The sequence below is a fragment of the Arachis duranensis genome, chromosome 8 (assembly GCF_000817695.3).
Source record: "Arachis duranensis cultivar V14167 chromosome 8, aradu.V14167.gnm2.J7QH, whole genome shotgun sequence".
Lineage (NCBI taxonomy): Eukaryota > Viridiplantae > Streptophyta > Magnoliopsida > Fabales > Fabaceae > Arachis > Arachis duranensis.
In genome coordinates, this window is record NC_029779.3 from 5718541 (window position 1) to 5737551 (window position 19011).

Here is a 19011-nt window from a genome sequence, read left to right on the forward strand (position 1 = left end):
AGCATTTCAGAGAATCCCATACAACATGATAGAACAAAACATGTTGAGGTGGATCGACACTTTATCAAAGAAAAAATTGAAATGGCATTATTGAGCTTCCATTTGTGAGATCAGAAGATCAGTTGGCTGATATTCTTACTAAAGCAGTTTCAAGACAAGCCCTTGCTAAAGTTCTAACCAAGCTGAGTATTGGTGATCCCACTACTCACCTTAAGGGAGAGTATTAGAATATCATAATTAGGGAACAAAATCAGAAAAATATCAAAAAGGATTAGAAAAAAAATCAATATAATTTATTAGGATATTATTCCATAACGAGTGTACCCTTAGCGTACTGTTGGTCTATATATTGGTAAGAACCTTGTAATCACATATGAGAAATATGAATAATAAAAATAATACTTTTTTAAATAATTATTCGTTTCTTTTCTAAACTCTTTGTACCATGGTAACAAATGTTAGAAGAATTAAAACAATAAAACATAATATCCTATAATAGAATACAGATATGCTAAATAATTATAATTGATACTAATTAATTCTAACTATATTCTAACATATCCCTCAAACTCAAGTGAGAGCTAAAGATACTATCTTGAGTTTGGACACTAGAGTCCGAAAACGAGTAGGATGATAAACCTTCGTGAAGATATCAATAGTTTGATCTAGAGTCCCAACAGCTACGAGACGAACAACATCAATAAGCAGATGTTGCCGAACAAAATGACAATCAATCTTAATGTATTTGGTGCATTCATAAAAAAACATCATTATGAGAATTTTGAATAGCACTACAACTATCACAATAAACATTAGTTGGGATTATCGAGGGACACCCAAGTATTCGAGAAGCCAACGAATCGAGACAACCTCAGCATTGATGTTAGCAAGAGCATCGTATTCAGTTTCAGTGCTTAATCGAGCAGTGAACGTTTGTTTTTTAGCTTGCCAGAAAATGAGAGAGTCACCAAGAAACAAACAATAACTAGTAATAGAATGACAATCAGTGGGATCACCAGCCCAATCAGCATCGGAGTATGCCTAAAGGATTAAGGATGAGTGGGAAGAAAAGTGAAGACCATGAAACATAGTATATTTGATGTAACAAAGAATGCGAAGAACTACAGCATAATGAGTAGTATGAGGAGCTGACAAGAACTGGCTAAGAACATGAACTAGATAGGCGACGTCTGGTCGTGTGACAGTCAAGTAGACAAGACCTCCAACTAACTGTTGATAAAGAGTATGATTAACTAAAATAGTGTCATCCATAGGAGTAAACCGAACATTAGGCTCAAGAGGAGTAGATTCAGTGTGACTATCTGTAATTCTGGCTCGAGCAAGAAGATCAGAAGCATACTTAACTTGAGAGAGATAGATGTCATCATCTGAGAAAATGACATCAAGACCAAGAAAATAACTGAAAAAATCAAGATCTTTCATCTCAAAAGTGTGGTGAAAGGATGCCTTAAGATCAAAGATACCATCAACATTGTCTCCAGTAATAATCATGTCATCAACATACAAAAGTAGAAGAACAACTCCATGTTAACTTTTATGAATAAGGAGAGCATTCTCATGAGTCCTGCAAGTGAAACCAAGATTGCATATAGTGGTGATGAACTTTTCAAATCATTCACGAGAAGCTTGCTTAAGACCATAAAGTACTTTACGAATGAATCCCCCTTAAGAAATACATTATTCACATTCATCTGATCGAGAGACCTTTTTATAACCACAGCAACGACAAAGAGAGTGCGAACAGATGTGAGATGAGCAACAAGAGCAAAAGTCTCTTTATAATCAATACCATACTCTTGCGTACATCCTTGAGCAACCAATCGTGCCTTATAATAGTCAATAGAACCATCAGAGCGAGTCTTAATCTTGTATACCCATCTACTACCAACAATTTTGTGATGAGAAGGAGGATTAATCAAGTTCCAAGTGTGTGTCTTTTCAAATCCTTAAATTTTTCTTGCATTGCTTGTTGTCAATTTGGATTTGTGGGGGCTTCTCGAAAAAATTTAGGTTCATAGTGATGAAAAATAGTAGAAAAATAATCATAATAAAAAAGATGAGGATGTGGATTTCTTACCCTAAAAGAACGATTGAAGGAAGAAGGCATGACAGCAGAAGTAGGATGATCATCCGGTTTGGAATCATTGGGAGATGGAGAAGGTGGAAGAGTAGGAGCCTCGAAAGGTTGACTTGAGATAGAATCTGTAGAATCATTATTAGAAAAAATATCAACATTCGGTTAGTGAAAATGGTGACTGAGTAGGAGGAATGGACTCAAATGAGAAAAACCTAGAAAACATGTGATGCTCCTAAAATACAACATGATGAGACATACAAATACGTCTAGAGAGAGGATCCTAACAATGATAGCCCTTGTGTTCAGTGCCATAACTAAGAAAATAACACATGCAAACCTAAAGTCCAAGTTTACTAGGTTCATGAGGTTGAAGAAGAACATAACAGACATAACTAAAGACTCAAAGAGAACTGTAATCTGGAAAGGTATAATAAAGACGCTCAAATGGAGTAATGTTACCAACGACAGAAGAAGGAAGTCTATTGATAACATAGACAGCAGTGAAAATAACTTCACCCCAAGGACGCTCAGGACACGAAGAAGAAATAAGTATTGCACAAACAGAGTCAAGAATGTGACGATGTTTGCATTCAGTCGTCCATTTTGTTGAGACGTATTAGGACAAGAAAATCAGACAAAATAACCTGGTCAGCAAGAACATTTAAAGTTTGGAGTCACGGTATTTCATAGCATATCACGTCTGAAAAAATATAATGACCTTGAAAAACTAAGTTTTAATCATAATGACAAAATTAATATAAATCTGAGGCAGCTCATGGCAATTAATCATCAAATAAACCTAAGTAAAGCATGAATAATCATTAATGAAAACTATAAAGTATCAAGTTCCTCCCATAGAAGCGGTAGGAGTGGGGACCCAGACGTTAGAGTAGATAAGATCAAAAGGAGAACAAGTAAGAGATAAATTATTATGAAAAGATAAAGCTGGTTATTTTGCAGTTTGACAAAAAATACAATCAAAAGAATCATTATTAATCTGACCTAGAACACCCTTAGACACAAGTGGACGCAATTTTTTCCTTAGGAGTTGTAAGTAAGACGGTGATGCCACAAGTGAAGGGTAGATGGAAAAGAAATAGTACAAAGATTTGACGTAGGAAGAATATGAAGATTCTTGAGTTCAAACAACTTTCTGATCTTATGTCCAACTCCGATGATTTGTCCCATTCAACAATCCTACACGTGACAACCAGAAATGAAAAAATTGACATCAAAATCGAGATCAACAAGTTGACCAACAGAAATAAGATTAAAGTTTCATTTTGGAATAAAATAAATTTTGGAATAAAATAAGTATCATGGAGATTAAGATTTGACTGTGAAAACTCTTATGTGTCGCATGCAAGAGAAAACTATTAGCAGTGTTGATAGAAGGTGTATTTGTAGTGGTAAACAAAGACGAAAAAAGATGACGCAAAAGAGACATGTGATGAAAGCAACTATAACCAAAATACCATCTAGAATTATCTGGAAGAGCGAAAAAAGCAGCAAAAGTATTACCAAAAAAGAAAAGAAGATGCTTAAGAAAAGACGTAATATTAGATAAAAAGATAATAGACGGATTGAGAAAAACAGAACTGGTAGATTTAGTAGCAGCAATACCAACAGAAACAAGTACATTCTTAAAGAAGGTTGCATGAGATTGATACTTGAGTTGATTAGGATGTAATGGACGAGTAGGACAAGTAATAATTAAATGTCTTGAGAGCTTTCAAAAATAACAGAAAAGTTAAAAAATAATATAATATACAAAGTTATATATAAATGCTAAAAAAAATCAAAGTAATAAAACATAATATTTTATAATAAATATATAGATATACTAAATAATTATAATCGATATTAATTAATCTTAATTGAGGTAATGCCTAAAATGGTTCCTGAAATTTCCAACTCGCTTCAGATTAGTCCATCACTTTTTAAAATAACCAAATAAGTCCCTCACTCTTAGAATCGTAAATCTCCGTTAGTCCAAAAGTTATTAGATATTTTAACGGCGCTGAAGTGTACAGTTGGCACTTAACTACACGCTGATGTGGACGAGACAATGAATTCAACTCAAATTGGTGTTCCAAATTTGATTAAAATGCCCAAATTGATCCATTTTTCACTTATAAAATCCTAATCCCCAAATGTTCATCTTTGTTCTTCATCTTCACTCCTCTCATTCTTATTGATGTTGTTGATCTTGGCACTAATCTAAAGAATATTCAATCTCCGGTAACCTTTCGTTTTTTGTTGTTGTTACTTTCTGATCCAACCAAACAACACCTCTAGTTTCTTTGGTCTCCACCATACCTTGATTCTTTTCTTTGTTCCCACAAGTTCGATGATGCGATAATCTCGAAAACAATGTGCTTCAATTCTGTTTCGGTTGTTTGTGCCATTTGTTCCGGAATTAACCGAACCACCACGGGATAGTTATTTTTCACTTCTTTTTCTGACGATGTAATCGCTTCTTCTTTGTCTTCATTTTTTTTGTCATTGGAAGGTTTGTGTTGTTGTTGTTTCTTTTTATTCTCATTGGAAGTTTCTTCTTCTTCAGTTGATGTGGTTATGGATGTCTTGTTGTCAGTACTAATTAGAAGGATTTGTTATGTTGCGGTGTCATTGAGTCTGGTGGTGGTGGTGGTGGTGATGATGGGGGACAATCTTGTTGGTCATTGTTGTTGAAGAGGAGAAGGTTGGAAGGATATGAAATGTAGAGTAAGATGGTGGTTAGGGTCAACCAAAGGGTGATGCTACTTTTGGATCCATTATTGCGTTGATTGGAATAAGGGTGCATTTGATTTGGTTTTATTAATTATTAGTTTATTTTCAAGGTTCGATTTTTCTTATTTTGAGGTTGTTTCTTGCTTACAAAGCTGGTGTATGTGTGAAAAGAAACTTAAAAGTTTAGAATAATTCGAATTCCACAAAAATAGAAATTAGAAAATTGTTTTAATATTTTTATTTTTATTTAATTTGCTTTCTTCTTTCTTTTTGTGTTTTGTTGCTTATGATTCTGATGTATAATTTGTTATGGTTAGAACAACAACAACAACAAGGAAGAGATAAGTGGAGACGAAAAACAAAGATGAAGATTTGGGGGTTAGGATTTTATAAGTGAAAATTGGATCAATTTGGACATTTTAATCAAATTTGGAACACTAACTTAAGTTGAATTCATTGTCTATCCACATCAGCGTGTAGTTAAGTGCCAACTTGGCACTTAACTGTATACCTCAGCACCGTTAAAACGTCTAGTAATTTTTGGACTAACGGAGATTTACGATTTTAAAAGTGAAAAACTTATTTGGTCATTTTAAAAAGTAAGGGACTAATCTAAAATGAGTTGAGAATTTCAGAGACTATTTTGGACATTACCTCAATCTTAATTTTACCTTAACAAAGAGGAAGTAACTGATTGAGGAATTAGTTAAAAAAAAAAAAAAGATAATGTGCGATTTTAGAAAAATAAATAAAAGGCGCTTTAGAAACCTCTGGCAGTGTTTTTAGAGAAGAGGTGAGGTCAGTTTTGTCTTACACTGTTGAATTATATTTAATTATTTATCACCACGCGAGAAGAGTAAAATATGTGGGTTTGTTAGAATCGACATGTCAATCATAGTCGCGGTTATAAACAGTAGTAGCTTCTTTCATATTCTTTATTCTTTAATTTTCATTAAAATGAAGATCTGTCTACAGAAAATTCGGATTCCACCCCTAGTTAAAATTTGGATTATTGCATGACATCTACACCGAAACCATTTTCCTATGGAATCACTTTCACAAGGCCTGCTTAAAAGTTCTTCAACCGCCGCTAGCATCCTTTTCATCGTACGTGGTGACAAAAGCCTTACACGTAAAAGATTAATAATAATATATGCATAGGGGGAAATGTAACTTTGCATGTAATACCAATAATCATTTAACTTACTCAACTAGAGGCAACAAAACTTGTCGCAATATGAAATGAATTTGGACTAGCTACTTGCATGATGAGTTACGTTATCTCCGGCGGCGTAATATATATATATATATATAGACAAACACAAATATCCTCAGTTTGCATAATTATATTTACTTAAGTTTGTTAAGAGCATCTCTGCTCTCTATCTCTTAATAAGCTAAGGAATCTAATGACACGCACCAACATGTACAAATTAAAATCCTGTTTATTGGGCAGGTTCTCAACAAAACTCCAAGTCCATGCTCTGTGGATGCTGATCCAATCAATGAAAGTAACCCCAACTAGTGTTGAGGCTAAACAAGATAGAAGCAATTGAAAAGCTTGGGGATCTTTCTCATCAAACTGGTTTCGCATCAAAGCCAGTCAAATTAACCTTTTTTTTTTTAATTTTGTACGGTATTCTTTAGCCCCATAAGCTAAAGACTAACCAATGCGGTATTGAGCTCTATTTAAAAATTTATCGTTGGTCAATAAATTATTATAGTATAAAGTAGAATTTGAACTCCCACACTTATTTAAATGGACTAATGAATTAATTATTAGACTAACCCAATTTAATTAGCCATCAAATTAAGCTATTCCTTGTAACAATACCTGTTCCCAATGCAACTTGGTCCTTTGTTGCTTATTATTTTTCATGAGAGAGAGAGGTTTATAACAAGAAGCTGTAAGGAGAAGTGCGTTTCACACTAGTATGGGATATACAAATCGGAGGTACCGATTTATTTGTATTATTTTCTTTTTTAAACAAACAATCACAAATTGGACGGTCCGATTTGTGATTTCGAAAATAAAAAAGATTTAATGTTAAAATTGGACAATCCGATTTTTATTTTAAAAAATAAAAAAAAATAAAAAATATAAATCGGGCCCTTCGATTTGTAGTTTATTTTTTTCTTCAAACAAATCGAACACTCCGATTTGTAGTTTATTTTTTTCTTCAAACAAATCAAACCGTCCAATTTAAATAAAACACCATATAAAAAAAAACCTAATCTTCCCATAACAATGTATTACATATATTTTTATAGATTCCGCTAGAGAGAATGGACTATTTATACAATATGTATAATGGGCTATTGAGTTACGAAATGAATATCCTCCATACTATCTAGAATAATCATCCCAGTACTAGGGATAATAAACGTCTTCCCAAAAGATTAAATTGATTTTGGGGTTCACCAAAAATCGAACTCTTAACCTTTCAAATCTAGCACTCTAATACCATGTCATGATACCACTCATCCCAAAAATTTCAGCTAATGAAAAAAGATAACACTAATTATTATATTTCTAATATTCCATAAACCTCCATCGTACATATTATACAAATATTCTATCAACTCCTCTTACTTTTCCTAATCAATAATATAAAAAAAAATAGCCGTCATTTGTAGCAATCTCACTCACATTGCGTTGCAGCTATTATTATTATATATCAGATGTTATAGCTGCTGTAATTACTTATTTTGAGTGTTTTAAAGTGACATTTTACAAGCACCAAAGTTCTGAAGCCCATTAATATTCAAGATTAATGTTATCTTTTTCAATTGTTGATTGCAGTTTGCAAATTTGAAATTTCCCCAATGTTAAGAGAAATGAACACTACTTAAGTTAGCAGCAATTCAATGCATGCAAAGAGAAGCCCAAGTCTTCAACTTAGACTCGCTCATGTATAACCAACTTGGTTTAATCGTATAGTTAGTTTATTTGTTTGATTAAGTAAATATTTAAAATTTGAATCTTGTTTTATGTATACAACAAATTCGTTAATAGACAACAAACTATTAAATAGAAGTTCAACTTGTGTTGAATTAGCCTTTAATTTGGGAACCTGAAAAATACTATGAAAAAGGACCTGGATCCTAAAGAAAAGACACTTTTTTGGTTTTGGTCAAGAAAGACTCGACTCTCTGGTCTATGATGTATCCCCCAATAAGTGCTAGCAAGAATGCAGTAGGTTTTTGTTAATCCATTTATTTATTTAACACTGTACATTTACGGCCTATATTATTAGACAAAGGCCCATTACGGCCCAACCCAGAAAATCGTTAAAATGTAGTCCAATAACAAAATTGGATCGCTTTATTCCTAAGCATTGCACAACCACTTCTCTGGCCCAACGCCAAGTCCAAAAAAAAAAAAGCATTGCACAACAACACAAAGTCCAAAGGCCACGTATGTAGACAGAGATACACGTAGAGGTAGGTAGTTATAAAATGTCAAAGTCATCACTGAAGACTGAAGTATCATTCTTCTTTTTCTTCTTCCCATATTTCACTCTTACAGACTCCGACAACAACACAACACCACAACAATGGACCTTCGCGAATCCATCACAAACCAAAACGACGTGGCGTTCAGCATCGCCAACCACTTACTATCCAAGCACTCCGGCAACAACAACATAGTGTTTTCGCCCTTATCGCTCCACGTCGTGCTCAGCATCATTGCTGCTGGTTCCAAGGGTCCCACACGCAATCAGATTCTCTCCTTTCTCCGATCTAAATCCACCGACAATCTCAACTCCTTTGCCTCTCAGCTCGTCTCCGTGGTCCTCGCCGACGCCACTCCCGCCGGCGGCCCTCGCCTCTCTTTCGCCGATGGTGTCTGGGTTGATCACTCCCTTTCTCTCAACCCTTCCTTCAAACAACTCGTCAACAACGATTATAAGGCTGTTTTGGCTTCTGTCGATTTCCAGACAAAGGTTCAAATCTACAGCTTTCATACTTCACTGTAATAATTACTGCTTCAATTTAGCATTTTAGCTTCACAGACTTGCGTATTTTTTCCCAAATGAGTTCATGACCTAATTTAGAACAGATATTTATCCGCCCGAATAATATGATATACATAACTGACTAAGTTAATCAGTAATATCTAACTCACTATTTTGTACTGTTATTCTGAAATTTATAGCTTTTGAACATAGGACATTAGGAATTGACTCAAGGTTTAGATCTTGCTTTTTGAGCAGCAAGAGGGTTGGTTTCTAGCGATCAATTGTTGTCTAGTATAAACATATTTGATCATTCTCTATGTAAACGATGACTCTTTATCATAAACAAGTGAATTAGGATTAGCGAGCGAATTTGGCTCAAGGTTTATCATGCTCTGTTGGCATTTGATGAATTGATCTCAAATTTGATTGTGGTTTTAAAGGCTGTTGAAGTGAGCAAGGAAGTTAATTCTTGGGCTGAAAAGGAGACAAATGGCCTCATTAAGGAGGTCCTTCCGGCCGGGTCAGTTGACGGCTCAACCAGGCTCATCTTTGCAAATGCAATATACTTCAAAGGTGCATGGACTGAGAAGTTTGATGCACAAATGACGAAGGACCACAACTTTCACCTTCTTGATGGAAGCTCGGTTAAAGCCCCCTTCATGGTCAGCAAGAAGAAACAGTTAATTAGTGCTTTCGATGGTTTCAAAGTGCTTGGCCTTCCTTACAAGCAGGGAGAAGATAAGCGCCAGTTCTCCATGTACTTGCTCCTTCCTGATGCAACAGATGGGTTGTCGGCTTTGGTTGAGAAGGTGAGTTCTGAACGCAGTTTCTTGGAACGCAAGCTTCCTCGTCAAAAAGTGGAAGTAGGTGACTTCAGGATCCCAAAATTCAAGATTTCTTTTGGGTTAGAAACTTCGATTGTATTGAAGGAGCTAGGAGTGGTGTTGCCTTTCGAAGGTGGAGATTTGACTGAAATGGTGGATTCTTCTGTGAGTCAAAATCTGTATGTGTCCAGCATATATCATAAGTCATTTATTGAAGTAAATGAGGAAGGAACTGAAGCTGCAGCAGCCAGTGCCGTGACCATAAAATTGAGGAGTATCCAATTTCCAACCAAGATAGACTTTGTAGCTGATCACCCATTCTTGTTCCTCATCAGAGAAGATCTGACTGGGACTGTCCTCTATATTGGGCAGGTGCTCAATCCTCTTGCTAACTGATGTTAGTAGTCACACGTGAGAGTGTGAGACAAACATATTACTACCTACTAGTGATTAGAGGGTGTTTCGCCCTTGTTCTGCTGTCCTGTTTCTATTATGATCCACAAATTTGTGACCGTTTGACATGTGAATCTTGTATGTAAATTAGTAATCAGATATACAAACGGGTGGTGTAATTGTTTCAGGTTTTATGTCTGACCTCTAATACTTCAGTACCGTTAAAGTGTGTTTAAAAGAATAATATACATAGGTAAGTTACAACTAGCTGGCATGCAAGCAAGAAGCACAGAATCTGGGCAAAAGCATTAACAAATTCAAGAGATTTACCTCATCTAAATGACACTAATGTAAATACCATTTTACTCATAAACCATAATCACTGAATGTCTAAATATATTTTGACACGATTCATCTTGCTCTATATTGATTCTAACCATTTTTTAATTTAAAAAGCCGAATTTGACTAACAGTTGCATCAGACATATATTTTTTCAATGGACTATGTTAAATGTACACTAAAACCAGTACTAAAGTCAGCCATCAATATAAAATACATGTTAAAATATAAAATATAAATATACGTTGAAAATAAATTAAATCACACATATAGATTTTAGTGTACGAATACTATTTTTGTTTTTGAATATGTCGGCAAATATAGTATTGCATCATATATCCTTTAAATTGAGTCACCAAAAAATATCCTTTAAATGGAGCTGAAGAAAAAATACATGCGAGAAAATATTTTACAGAAAAAATAAAATTGAATGAATGTGATTTCGGAAGCGCTGCGGTGATTTTTTTTGTTTTTTGTTTTTTCCGTACTAGCGCGTTGGTTGATGTTAATTGAGATGAGATAATAGCACAGATTAGGGGGGCCTGGGCGGTCATGGTCGGTGGTGATGGGGTTGGCCTTCAGGAAGTTGCATCTTTTCCTCGTAAGAATTAAGATTCATTAGCGATATTCACAGCCACACTAATAAACTAGTGTTGATTGTTGATTAAAATAAAACTGGGCAGTGCAGTGGCCACATGGTGGCGCGAGATTTTAGATGTGAAAAGGGTATCCGTCTTCTACGGTTCTACCTTAAATTACCGATAAAGCCACTGCATCTTGGCTCAGCTATAGTCTAGTAGATAGAATGATAGATTTAAGGATTTGACTCCCCTTGAGACATGATGGGACAGCTCCGTCAGGATAATGGATCAAGTTGTACCAATTCTGCATTGCCATGACATGATTCAATGTAATTGAGTTTTCAATTTTTCATCATTTGAGTATTATCCTTTTCTTTGTTTCTTTTGTACGTCTGTGTTTCCAGCCAAAATTAAATATTAATTAAACTCTAATCATATTGCTGGAAGAATTACTTGGCTCCATTAGTTTGGTTGGAAGATTTACTAATAAAGGCATAAGGGAGATATTATTTATACTTGTATGTCTCAAGTCTAACCAAACTATTCAACCCATTCAGCTCCATGCCATAACGTTCTCTGATCTGATCTCATAAGTCATAAATATAAAGTACTACTACCATATCATATACAAAATAAATGCAGTGTGCAATACCATAACTATTTTTTTAAGACGACTATTTCAATAAATATGAAAAAAATATTTTTTTACGATGATCTTAATTTAAAAAATATAATTTATTTGTTTTGTTATATTTTAAATAAAAATAATATTTTTATAATATATGAAAAGTAAATCTTAAAATTTATTATTCAATAATTAAAATAAAATATCTTTACATAATAATAATTATAAAATTTTTATTAGAGTATCCAGACTTTTTCTAATCTCAGCTCAGCTTTCTCTTGTTTATGCTTCTCCCGACTCTTCTTTTTTATATTTTTCCAGAAAACAGCAACCCTTTTCGATAGCATACATACTCTAACTGGAAAACACTATCAAATAGAAATATAAAATAGTAAGATACAGTGCATCTTTGTATCTTAATACAATATGTATAGTAAGACTAGTAGTACTTGTTTCTCTTTCTCTGATTCCTTTTGAAACGAGCAAAAAACAAGAGTAGTTTGAGATACTAGACTGTGTATGTGTGGGTGAATATGGGAGAGACAGCGAACCACCCACCACCCGTGGCACCGGCACCGGCGCCAGCACCACCACCGCCTAATCTTGCACTTTCAAGGGGCCCCACTTGGACTCCAGCTGAACAACTCTTGCAGCTTCACTACTGCATCCACTCCAATCCTTCATGGCGTTAGTATTCTCTTTTCATTTTCTCTTCCTCCCAAATGAATCTTAGTATTAGGCTATGTATGATATGTGTTTGTGTCAACAAGTCCTTATATGTGATGTGATTGAATTAAATTCATCAGCACAAGCACTTTTACTTGGTTTTCAACACTACATTGTTATGCTTGGAACAACGGTTCTGATCGCAACTACACTAGTGCCTCAAATGGGGGGTAATCATGTAAGTCCACTCCACTCCATAGCATATTATACCAAGCTAAGCTTGGTGTTAATCAATCTCAGGATTGTGTTGTGTTGCAGGGTGATAAAGCACGCGTGATTCAGTCATTGCTGTTTATGTCCGGTGTGAACACGCTACTACAAACATGGTTCGGATCAAGGCTTCCTACAGTGATGAATGCATCATTTGCTTTTGTTCTTCCTGTGCTCTCCATCATTAATGATTACACCGACAGAGTATTTCCATCGGAACACGAGGTTAATAACATCGTTTTCTCCTGTTTTCCTTACAATTGTTATGGTTAATATTATGTCTTATTATTAATTAATGTTAATTGCTTTCTCTAATATGAGTAATGAAAAACAATACCGGAACTTGCAGAGGTTTATCTACACAATGAGAACAATACAAGGGTCTCTTATTGTTTCTTCCTTCATCAACATCTTCCTTGGGTATAGCAAGTCATGGGGAAGTTTAACAAGGCAAGTTTATCTGAAATTTTCCCTTTTTCTTCCTAAAATTACTAGTTAATGAACTAATCCTTTTTTGACTCTTCAATTTGGATCAGATTGTTTAGTCCTATAGTCATTGTACCTGTGGTATGCCTGGTGGGTCTTGGTCTTTTCATGAGAGGCTTTCCACAGGTAAATAGAATGAATTAGTTATTGTATTTGTTGGCTAAGGAGATGAGTTTGTTAACTATCACTTCTACTTTTGTTCTTCCCTACAGCTTGCAAATTGTGTGCAGATTGGACTACTTATGCTGATACTACTTGTCATAACCCAACAGGTTTGAAGCAATTTGAGTTAGCTATCCTATTCTATGCACTTTTCTATCTATGAAATGTAAAATAATAGGATATTTTCTTGGCTCTTGACTTCAGTATTTGAAGCGTATTCATCCCTCCATGAATCATGTTCTTGAGAAGTTTGCTTTACTTATCTGCATTGCTATCATCTGGGGATTTGCCGCCATCCTTACCGTGGCCGGTGCATACAACAATTCCAAAGAACGGACACAAACCAGTTGTCGCACGGATCGCTCATACCTCATGTCTTCTGCACCATGGTATGTTGGTTGCATTTGTTTACAGAAACATGACATTAAGACAGAAACACAAAGACACAAAATCATATTTGACAGATGAGACATGGACAAAGATATTGTGTCTAGATACACTGCACTAGTGTATTTTGTATTCATTTTAATAGAAAGGACGCAACTTATTTTTTATTTTTATTATTCTTGTTAATTTTTATAATTATATTTTTTATTATTATATTTTTTGTCTCAAATTTTTTGAATAAAAAAATAAAAATAAATTAAAATTTAAAATTTATTCTAATTTATCACCAAATAAAATACAAAAACACAAAAAATTGTATCTCTGTCTTTTATTTCTTGTTCTCGTTATTTTGTTTTGTCTACCTTTGAAATTTGGATGCTAGAAGCTCTAAATGACAACTTTATAGCCTTATTATTTTGGATATATAACATTATTTCTATTCTAGGATTAAAATTCCATACCCATTTCAGTGGGGTACTCCAATATTCAGAGCCAGTCATGTCTTTGGGATGATGGGAGCTGCACTTGTCACATCTGCAGAGGTCTGCCAACTGTTCTTTTTAGTAATAATTTCAACTAATCAATGGAGATTCTTATATTTGATGAAATTTGGAATCTTTTGATGCAGTCAACTGGGACTTTCTTTGCAGCAGCCAGAATCTCTGGTGCAACACCACCTCCAGCCCATGTGCTCAGCCGAAGTATTGGGCTTCAGGTGAAGTTTTCCTCATCTTCTTCGTCTTCTAACAACGAAATCAGTATCGTGCCATTCATAATATTAATACAGGACTTTGAACTATGATTTTCAACCTCTTAAGAACAGGGTATAGGCATGCTGCTTGAAGGCATTTTTGGTGCTGCTGTTGGTACTACTGCATCAGTGTAAGAATTATTATGTTCTAATGAATTCTGGTTCTTTTGCTAAAGTTTGCTACTGATTCTGTGATCACCCGATTGATATTTTCAGTGAAAATGTTGGACTACTTGGTCTAACTCATATAGGAAGCAGAAGGGTAGTGCAGATATCTTGTGGTTTCATGATCTTCTTCTCAATATTTGGTATTATGCATGCTTCACCTTAAATGTTCCTTTTTGGTTATACACACTTTATCTAATTATTTTTATTTTTCTTATGTCTCCTTAGGGAAGTTTGGAGCATTTTTTGCATCAATTCCCTTACCAATCTTTGCTGCTATATATTGTGTTCTATTTGGTATTGTGGGTAAGTGGATTATTCTGCTGCTGTGTAAAGTATAACAAATGTTATAACTAGTTAGTACACTCCATTCATCACTTTTTTTTTTCCCTTCAGCTGCTGTTGGGATCTCATTTATACAATTTGCCAACAACAATTCCATGAGAAATATCTATGTTTTGGGGGTATCCTTGTTTCTTGGGATTTCAGTACCTCAATATTTCATCATGAACACTGCCCCAGATGGACATGGCCCAGTTAGAACAAACGCTGGATGGGTAAGTAATAATAAATGTGCCAATCATGCGTTAAGAGTTAAGATCAATATTATTATATTTAAGATGTTACTTTATTAATGTTGCTCATTATATTGTATGACAGTTTAATGACATTTTGAACACCATATTCTCTTCTGCTGCAACTGTTGCAATAATTGTTGGGACTATTCTTGATAACACACTTGAGGCAAAGCATGCAGCTAATGACAGAGGAATGCCATGGTGGGTTCCTTTCCAGAACAGAAAGGGAGATGTTAGAAATGATGAGTTTTACGGTCTTCCTCTTAGGATAAACGAGTATATGCCCACCAGATTTCTCTAAAAGCTGGTTTTTTATTTAAATAAATAGAAAAAGTTCAGTGTTTCCAATTCTAAGTAAACTTATCAATAGGGTCTTGTGAAATGTGGATATGGTTTTCCAAACCGGGTTTTAATTCGCAGTAGACATTGTAAGATTGAATCACTTTTAATTTCGAGTGTAATTATAGGTAGATATTAATTAATAATAACAGTTATGGTAAGTGCTTTATTATTCTAATCAACACATTATCATATCTGTATTAAGATTTTGTATGTCATGTCCAACGTGCGGATTCAATCCAACACGTGCTCAAGTTGTTCAGAGTAGAATGGCATATTGCCATATTCTCTTCCTATGGGTTTAGGGTTTAATTAGAGTATAGAATTTTTCTTTTAATTTTGGGGCCTCCCTAGAGAAATTACTGAAAATATAACAAAATTAGGATGAGTATATCTAGAGTGGTTATTAGTATAATAATTTCAATTCTTAAAATTAAAAAAAAATTATAAGGAAATAAGGAATAAGACTTAAAATAGAAAAAAGTATAAAGACAAAATAATAAAATGCACCGTTTGTTTATAATTAGTTAATTACTTTAAAATTTTAGATGAAGTATATTCGGTCACACAACTACCTACGTTTTATTTGACTGTGAAATTGTGACTCATGCTCTTACAAGAAGCCTTCCCTATCTTGACTTGCACTGATTTTATTTGTTTAAAAACTAAGAGAAGCATCGTAAGACACGTAAGAAGGGGAATACAAAAGTTTAACTACTCGGTGGCGGTGATGGAATCAGCAAATTTTAGGAGTAAGAACAAAAATATATATTTTAAAATAAATTTTATTAAATATTATTAATTATATTAAAAATATAATAGAGATATAAAATTTAAAAAGAGTTAGTAAACACTTTTATTTTTAAAATACTATTTATTATATATAATTTATAAAAAATATTTTTTTATTTCTAAAATTTAAACTTAAAACATGTCTGTTTTCACTAACTCTTTTTAAATTTTATATCTCTATTATATTTTTAATATAATTAACAATGTTTAACAAAATTTATTTTAAGATATATATTTTTGCCCTCGCTCTTAAAATTTTCTGGGTCTGTCAATGTTTGCAGGACTATAACAGAAAATGCATACTTTTATTTTGTTATGTACAAAAAAAATAAAAAAGAATTTACATTCCCATGACATTCATATTTAAAACAAATCATAATTTAAATGCATTAAGTTATTTAAATTTTGATGTTTGATAATTTAAATTTATCTACAAGTATATAAAAGCATGACTATAATAAGTTTCTATTTTACTTCTTACTTAGGAAGTATTTGTTACTTTTAATTTTTAATTTTGTGAAAGGAATAGTCGAATAGGTATAAGCTTCATATTTTTGTTGAATTTAAGATATATTTATGTTGAGTGTTGAAAATATTTAAATGATTTTGATCTAATAAAAATTAATAAGGGCTATTCAATAAATTAATATGTATGTGAATGTGTATTGAATTTGCGTATTATTCTTGTATTTTTTTACCCCCTCCTCTAAACTTCAGTCCGTTCTTATTTGGCGGGTTTCTATAATTTTATAAAATAAATATTAGAGTAAAGACTTTTTTTATCTCTAATCATTTACATGATAGAAATTACGTCTTCTAACTAGAAGTGCACATGGAGTTTAAATTCACTTTAACCTAAATCCGACTCTAAATAATGACCGAATTTATTTATACGACTCTTATCTAACTCTAAATCTGATGAAATCATGTTATTTTTGGGCCACACTAAAGCGAATATAAACTGGATGAAGCCCGGGTCCTGATCAACTTTATCACGACATCACCAAAGTTTGGATTCTACATCTTTTAAACCTTTAAATTTTAGAAAATAATTATTCCATAATATTGCAACATTCACATAATAATAATTTAGAGTCTAACAATAATAATTTAAAGTTTTATAATAATAATAATTATGTGGGTTAAGTATTTTTTTCGTTCCTAAGGTCTGACGTCAAAATCAAAATCGTCCCCGACTTTTTTGTCTTATTAAAATCATTCTTAACGTTACAAAATTTATAAAATCGTCATTTTTTACCTCAATTTTAATTTTTTTGACTAAATTACCTTTAACAATTACTAAAAATAATATTAAAAAATAAAACAAAATAAAACCCCTCAACTCCACCCCCGATATCTCTTCACTCTCTTCCCTCCCATCCCTTTCCTCCTACTCTCTTCGAACTCCCCCTCCCCCCAAACCCCAATTATTCTTCTCTCCCTTTCCACTACCCTACCATCTCCGCCATCGCCTTCTTGTCCACCTTCTTCTCCCTCTCCATCACCAACCTCAACCTTTCCTCCATTGGCGTCAGCCTCGTCTTCCTCATCTCCCACTACGACCATTTTCTCGGCGATCCCGGCCCCTCCTTTGCCCTCAACGGCGTCGTTTCAGTTCAGGCCGCCGATTTGAATCTCCTATACCAGTGTGGCCGCTGTCATCGCGTCGTGTCTAAGGTGGGAGCTACTCTGTCGGCGTCGAGCTCCATCACCATCGTCGAGCTCCCTTACCAAGCACAACCATACATCACACAATCCCACCAAAAAATTAGGCTTACCACCATAGAGTCAATATTACAAACTCTTTCTTAGATCTCAAACCACACAAATTCTTGCCAAAAGCCAAGAAATACTAGAAGCATATGGAGAGAAGTAGAAAATCTTAATAGGGGACCAAGAAGAGCACATGAAAAAATAGCACAATCTTTTGCTGAAGAACCAACCAATGACTTTCCTAGGCCAAAGAAAGAATACAATGCCATCAGCTTAAAGAGTGCAATGGTGCTTAGCAAGGAGGATGAAGACCACATGGTAGGTGCAAAGGAGAAATTGAAAGAACAAGAAAAAGAGGCCCCTGTATCAAGTGAAATTCCATTAAAGAAGGAGGTTGTGGAGGCATATAGGTTTAGGATTCCATATCTACAGAGGCTACTTGAAGTGACAAAGCAACATGCAAATTCACTCCTAAAATAATCAATGCAAAATCTTGCAGAAGGAAGGGAGGAAAACAAAAAAGGAAGTCCACATTCCTATGAAGCAGAAAGTTGCATAGAGGGTGAGTTTATTAGATCATTAATCCAAGAGGTTCTTGATGAAGGAGACACCCCAATCATCACACAACACCCAAAGCTTGAAATCAAAGAAGTGAAGACAATCAAAAAAAGCACTAAAAAGAGGATTGTGACCAAGAAACGGAGAACAATATCCACGAAGAAGAAAAGGTCAACAACAAGCAATCCCATTCCTAACCCAACAAGCAAAGTGAGTCAAGCCAATAACAAAAGAGAGCTTGCTAGGAAAAGATCAAAACAGGGGACATTAACTTTCTCCTATTTCCCTTGAAGTCATTTCTTTTAACCAACTGGAAGAAGAGGAAGAAATTTAAGAACCACATGTCAAGATAATGACATTAAAAGAGCACTTGTTGGGAGGCAACCCAACCGTAGGTGATAAACCCCAATTTTGTGGTTTATCTTATGCTTATTTTGGGGGATTTATTCACCTTTTTCCACATTTATTCAATAAAATAGTATGATTTTGTAATTCTCCCTTGAATTATGCTTAAGTGTAAAAATATGCTTTTTAGGCCCTTAAACTAGTGATTTTAACTCACTTTAATTCCATTCGATGCCTTGATGT

At 34.2% G+C, this 19011-nt stretch overlaps 3 protein-coding genes across 3 annotated transcripts; 2 read left to right on the forward strand and 1 right to left on the reverse strand.

Moving 5' to 3' along the window:
• Positions 1-822: 822 nt before the first annotated feature.
• LOC107460350 (uncharacterized mitochondrial protein AtMg00810-like) lies at positions 823-1512 on the reverse strand. The gene is made up of 2 exons (XM_016078707.1): positions 1126-1512; positions 823-1041 (listed from the first exon to the last, which is right to left on the reverse strand). Exons 1-2 carry the CDS (start codon positions 1510-1512, stop codon positions 823-825), a joined length of 606 nt encoding a protein of 201 aa, XP_015934193.1.
• A 6800-nt stretch (positions 1513-8312) lies between these two features.
• Positions 8313-10197, forward strand: LOC107460419 (serpin-ZX). The gene is made up of 2 exons (XM_016078785.3): positions 8313-8778; positions 9234-10197. The coding sequence occupies exons 1-2, from the start codon at positions 8389-8391 to the stop codon at positions 10011-10013; spliced, it is 1170 nt and encodes a 389-aa protein (XP_015934271.1). The 5' UTR covers positions 8313-8388; the 3' UTR covers positions 10014-10197.
• A 1666-nt stretch (positions 10198-11863) lies between these two features.
• On the forward strand, positions 11864-15529 carry LOC107460430 (nucleobase-ascorbate transporter 3). The gene is made up of 14 exons (XM_016078796.3): positions 11864-12243; positions 12363-12460; positions 12541-12717; positions 12842-12942; positions 13029-13104; positions 13191-13250; positions 13345-13529; positions 13973-14069; positions 14156-14242; positions 14351-14409; positions 14495-14586; positions 14672-14749; positions 14840-15000; positions 15104-15529. The coding sequence occupies exons 1-14, from the start codon at positions 12090-12092 to the stop codon at positions 15320-15322; spliced, it is 1644 nt and encodes a 547-aa protein (XP_015934282.1). The 5' UTR covers positions 11864-12089; the 3' UTR covers positions 15323-15529.
• The last annotated feature ends 3482 nt before the right edge of the window (positions 15530-19011 follow it).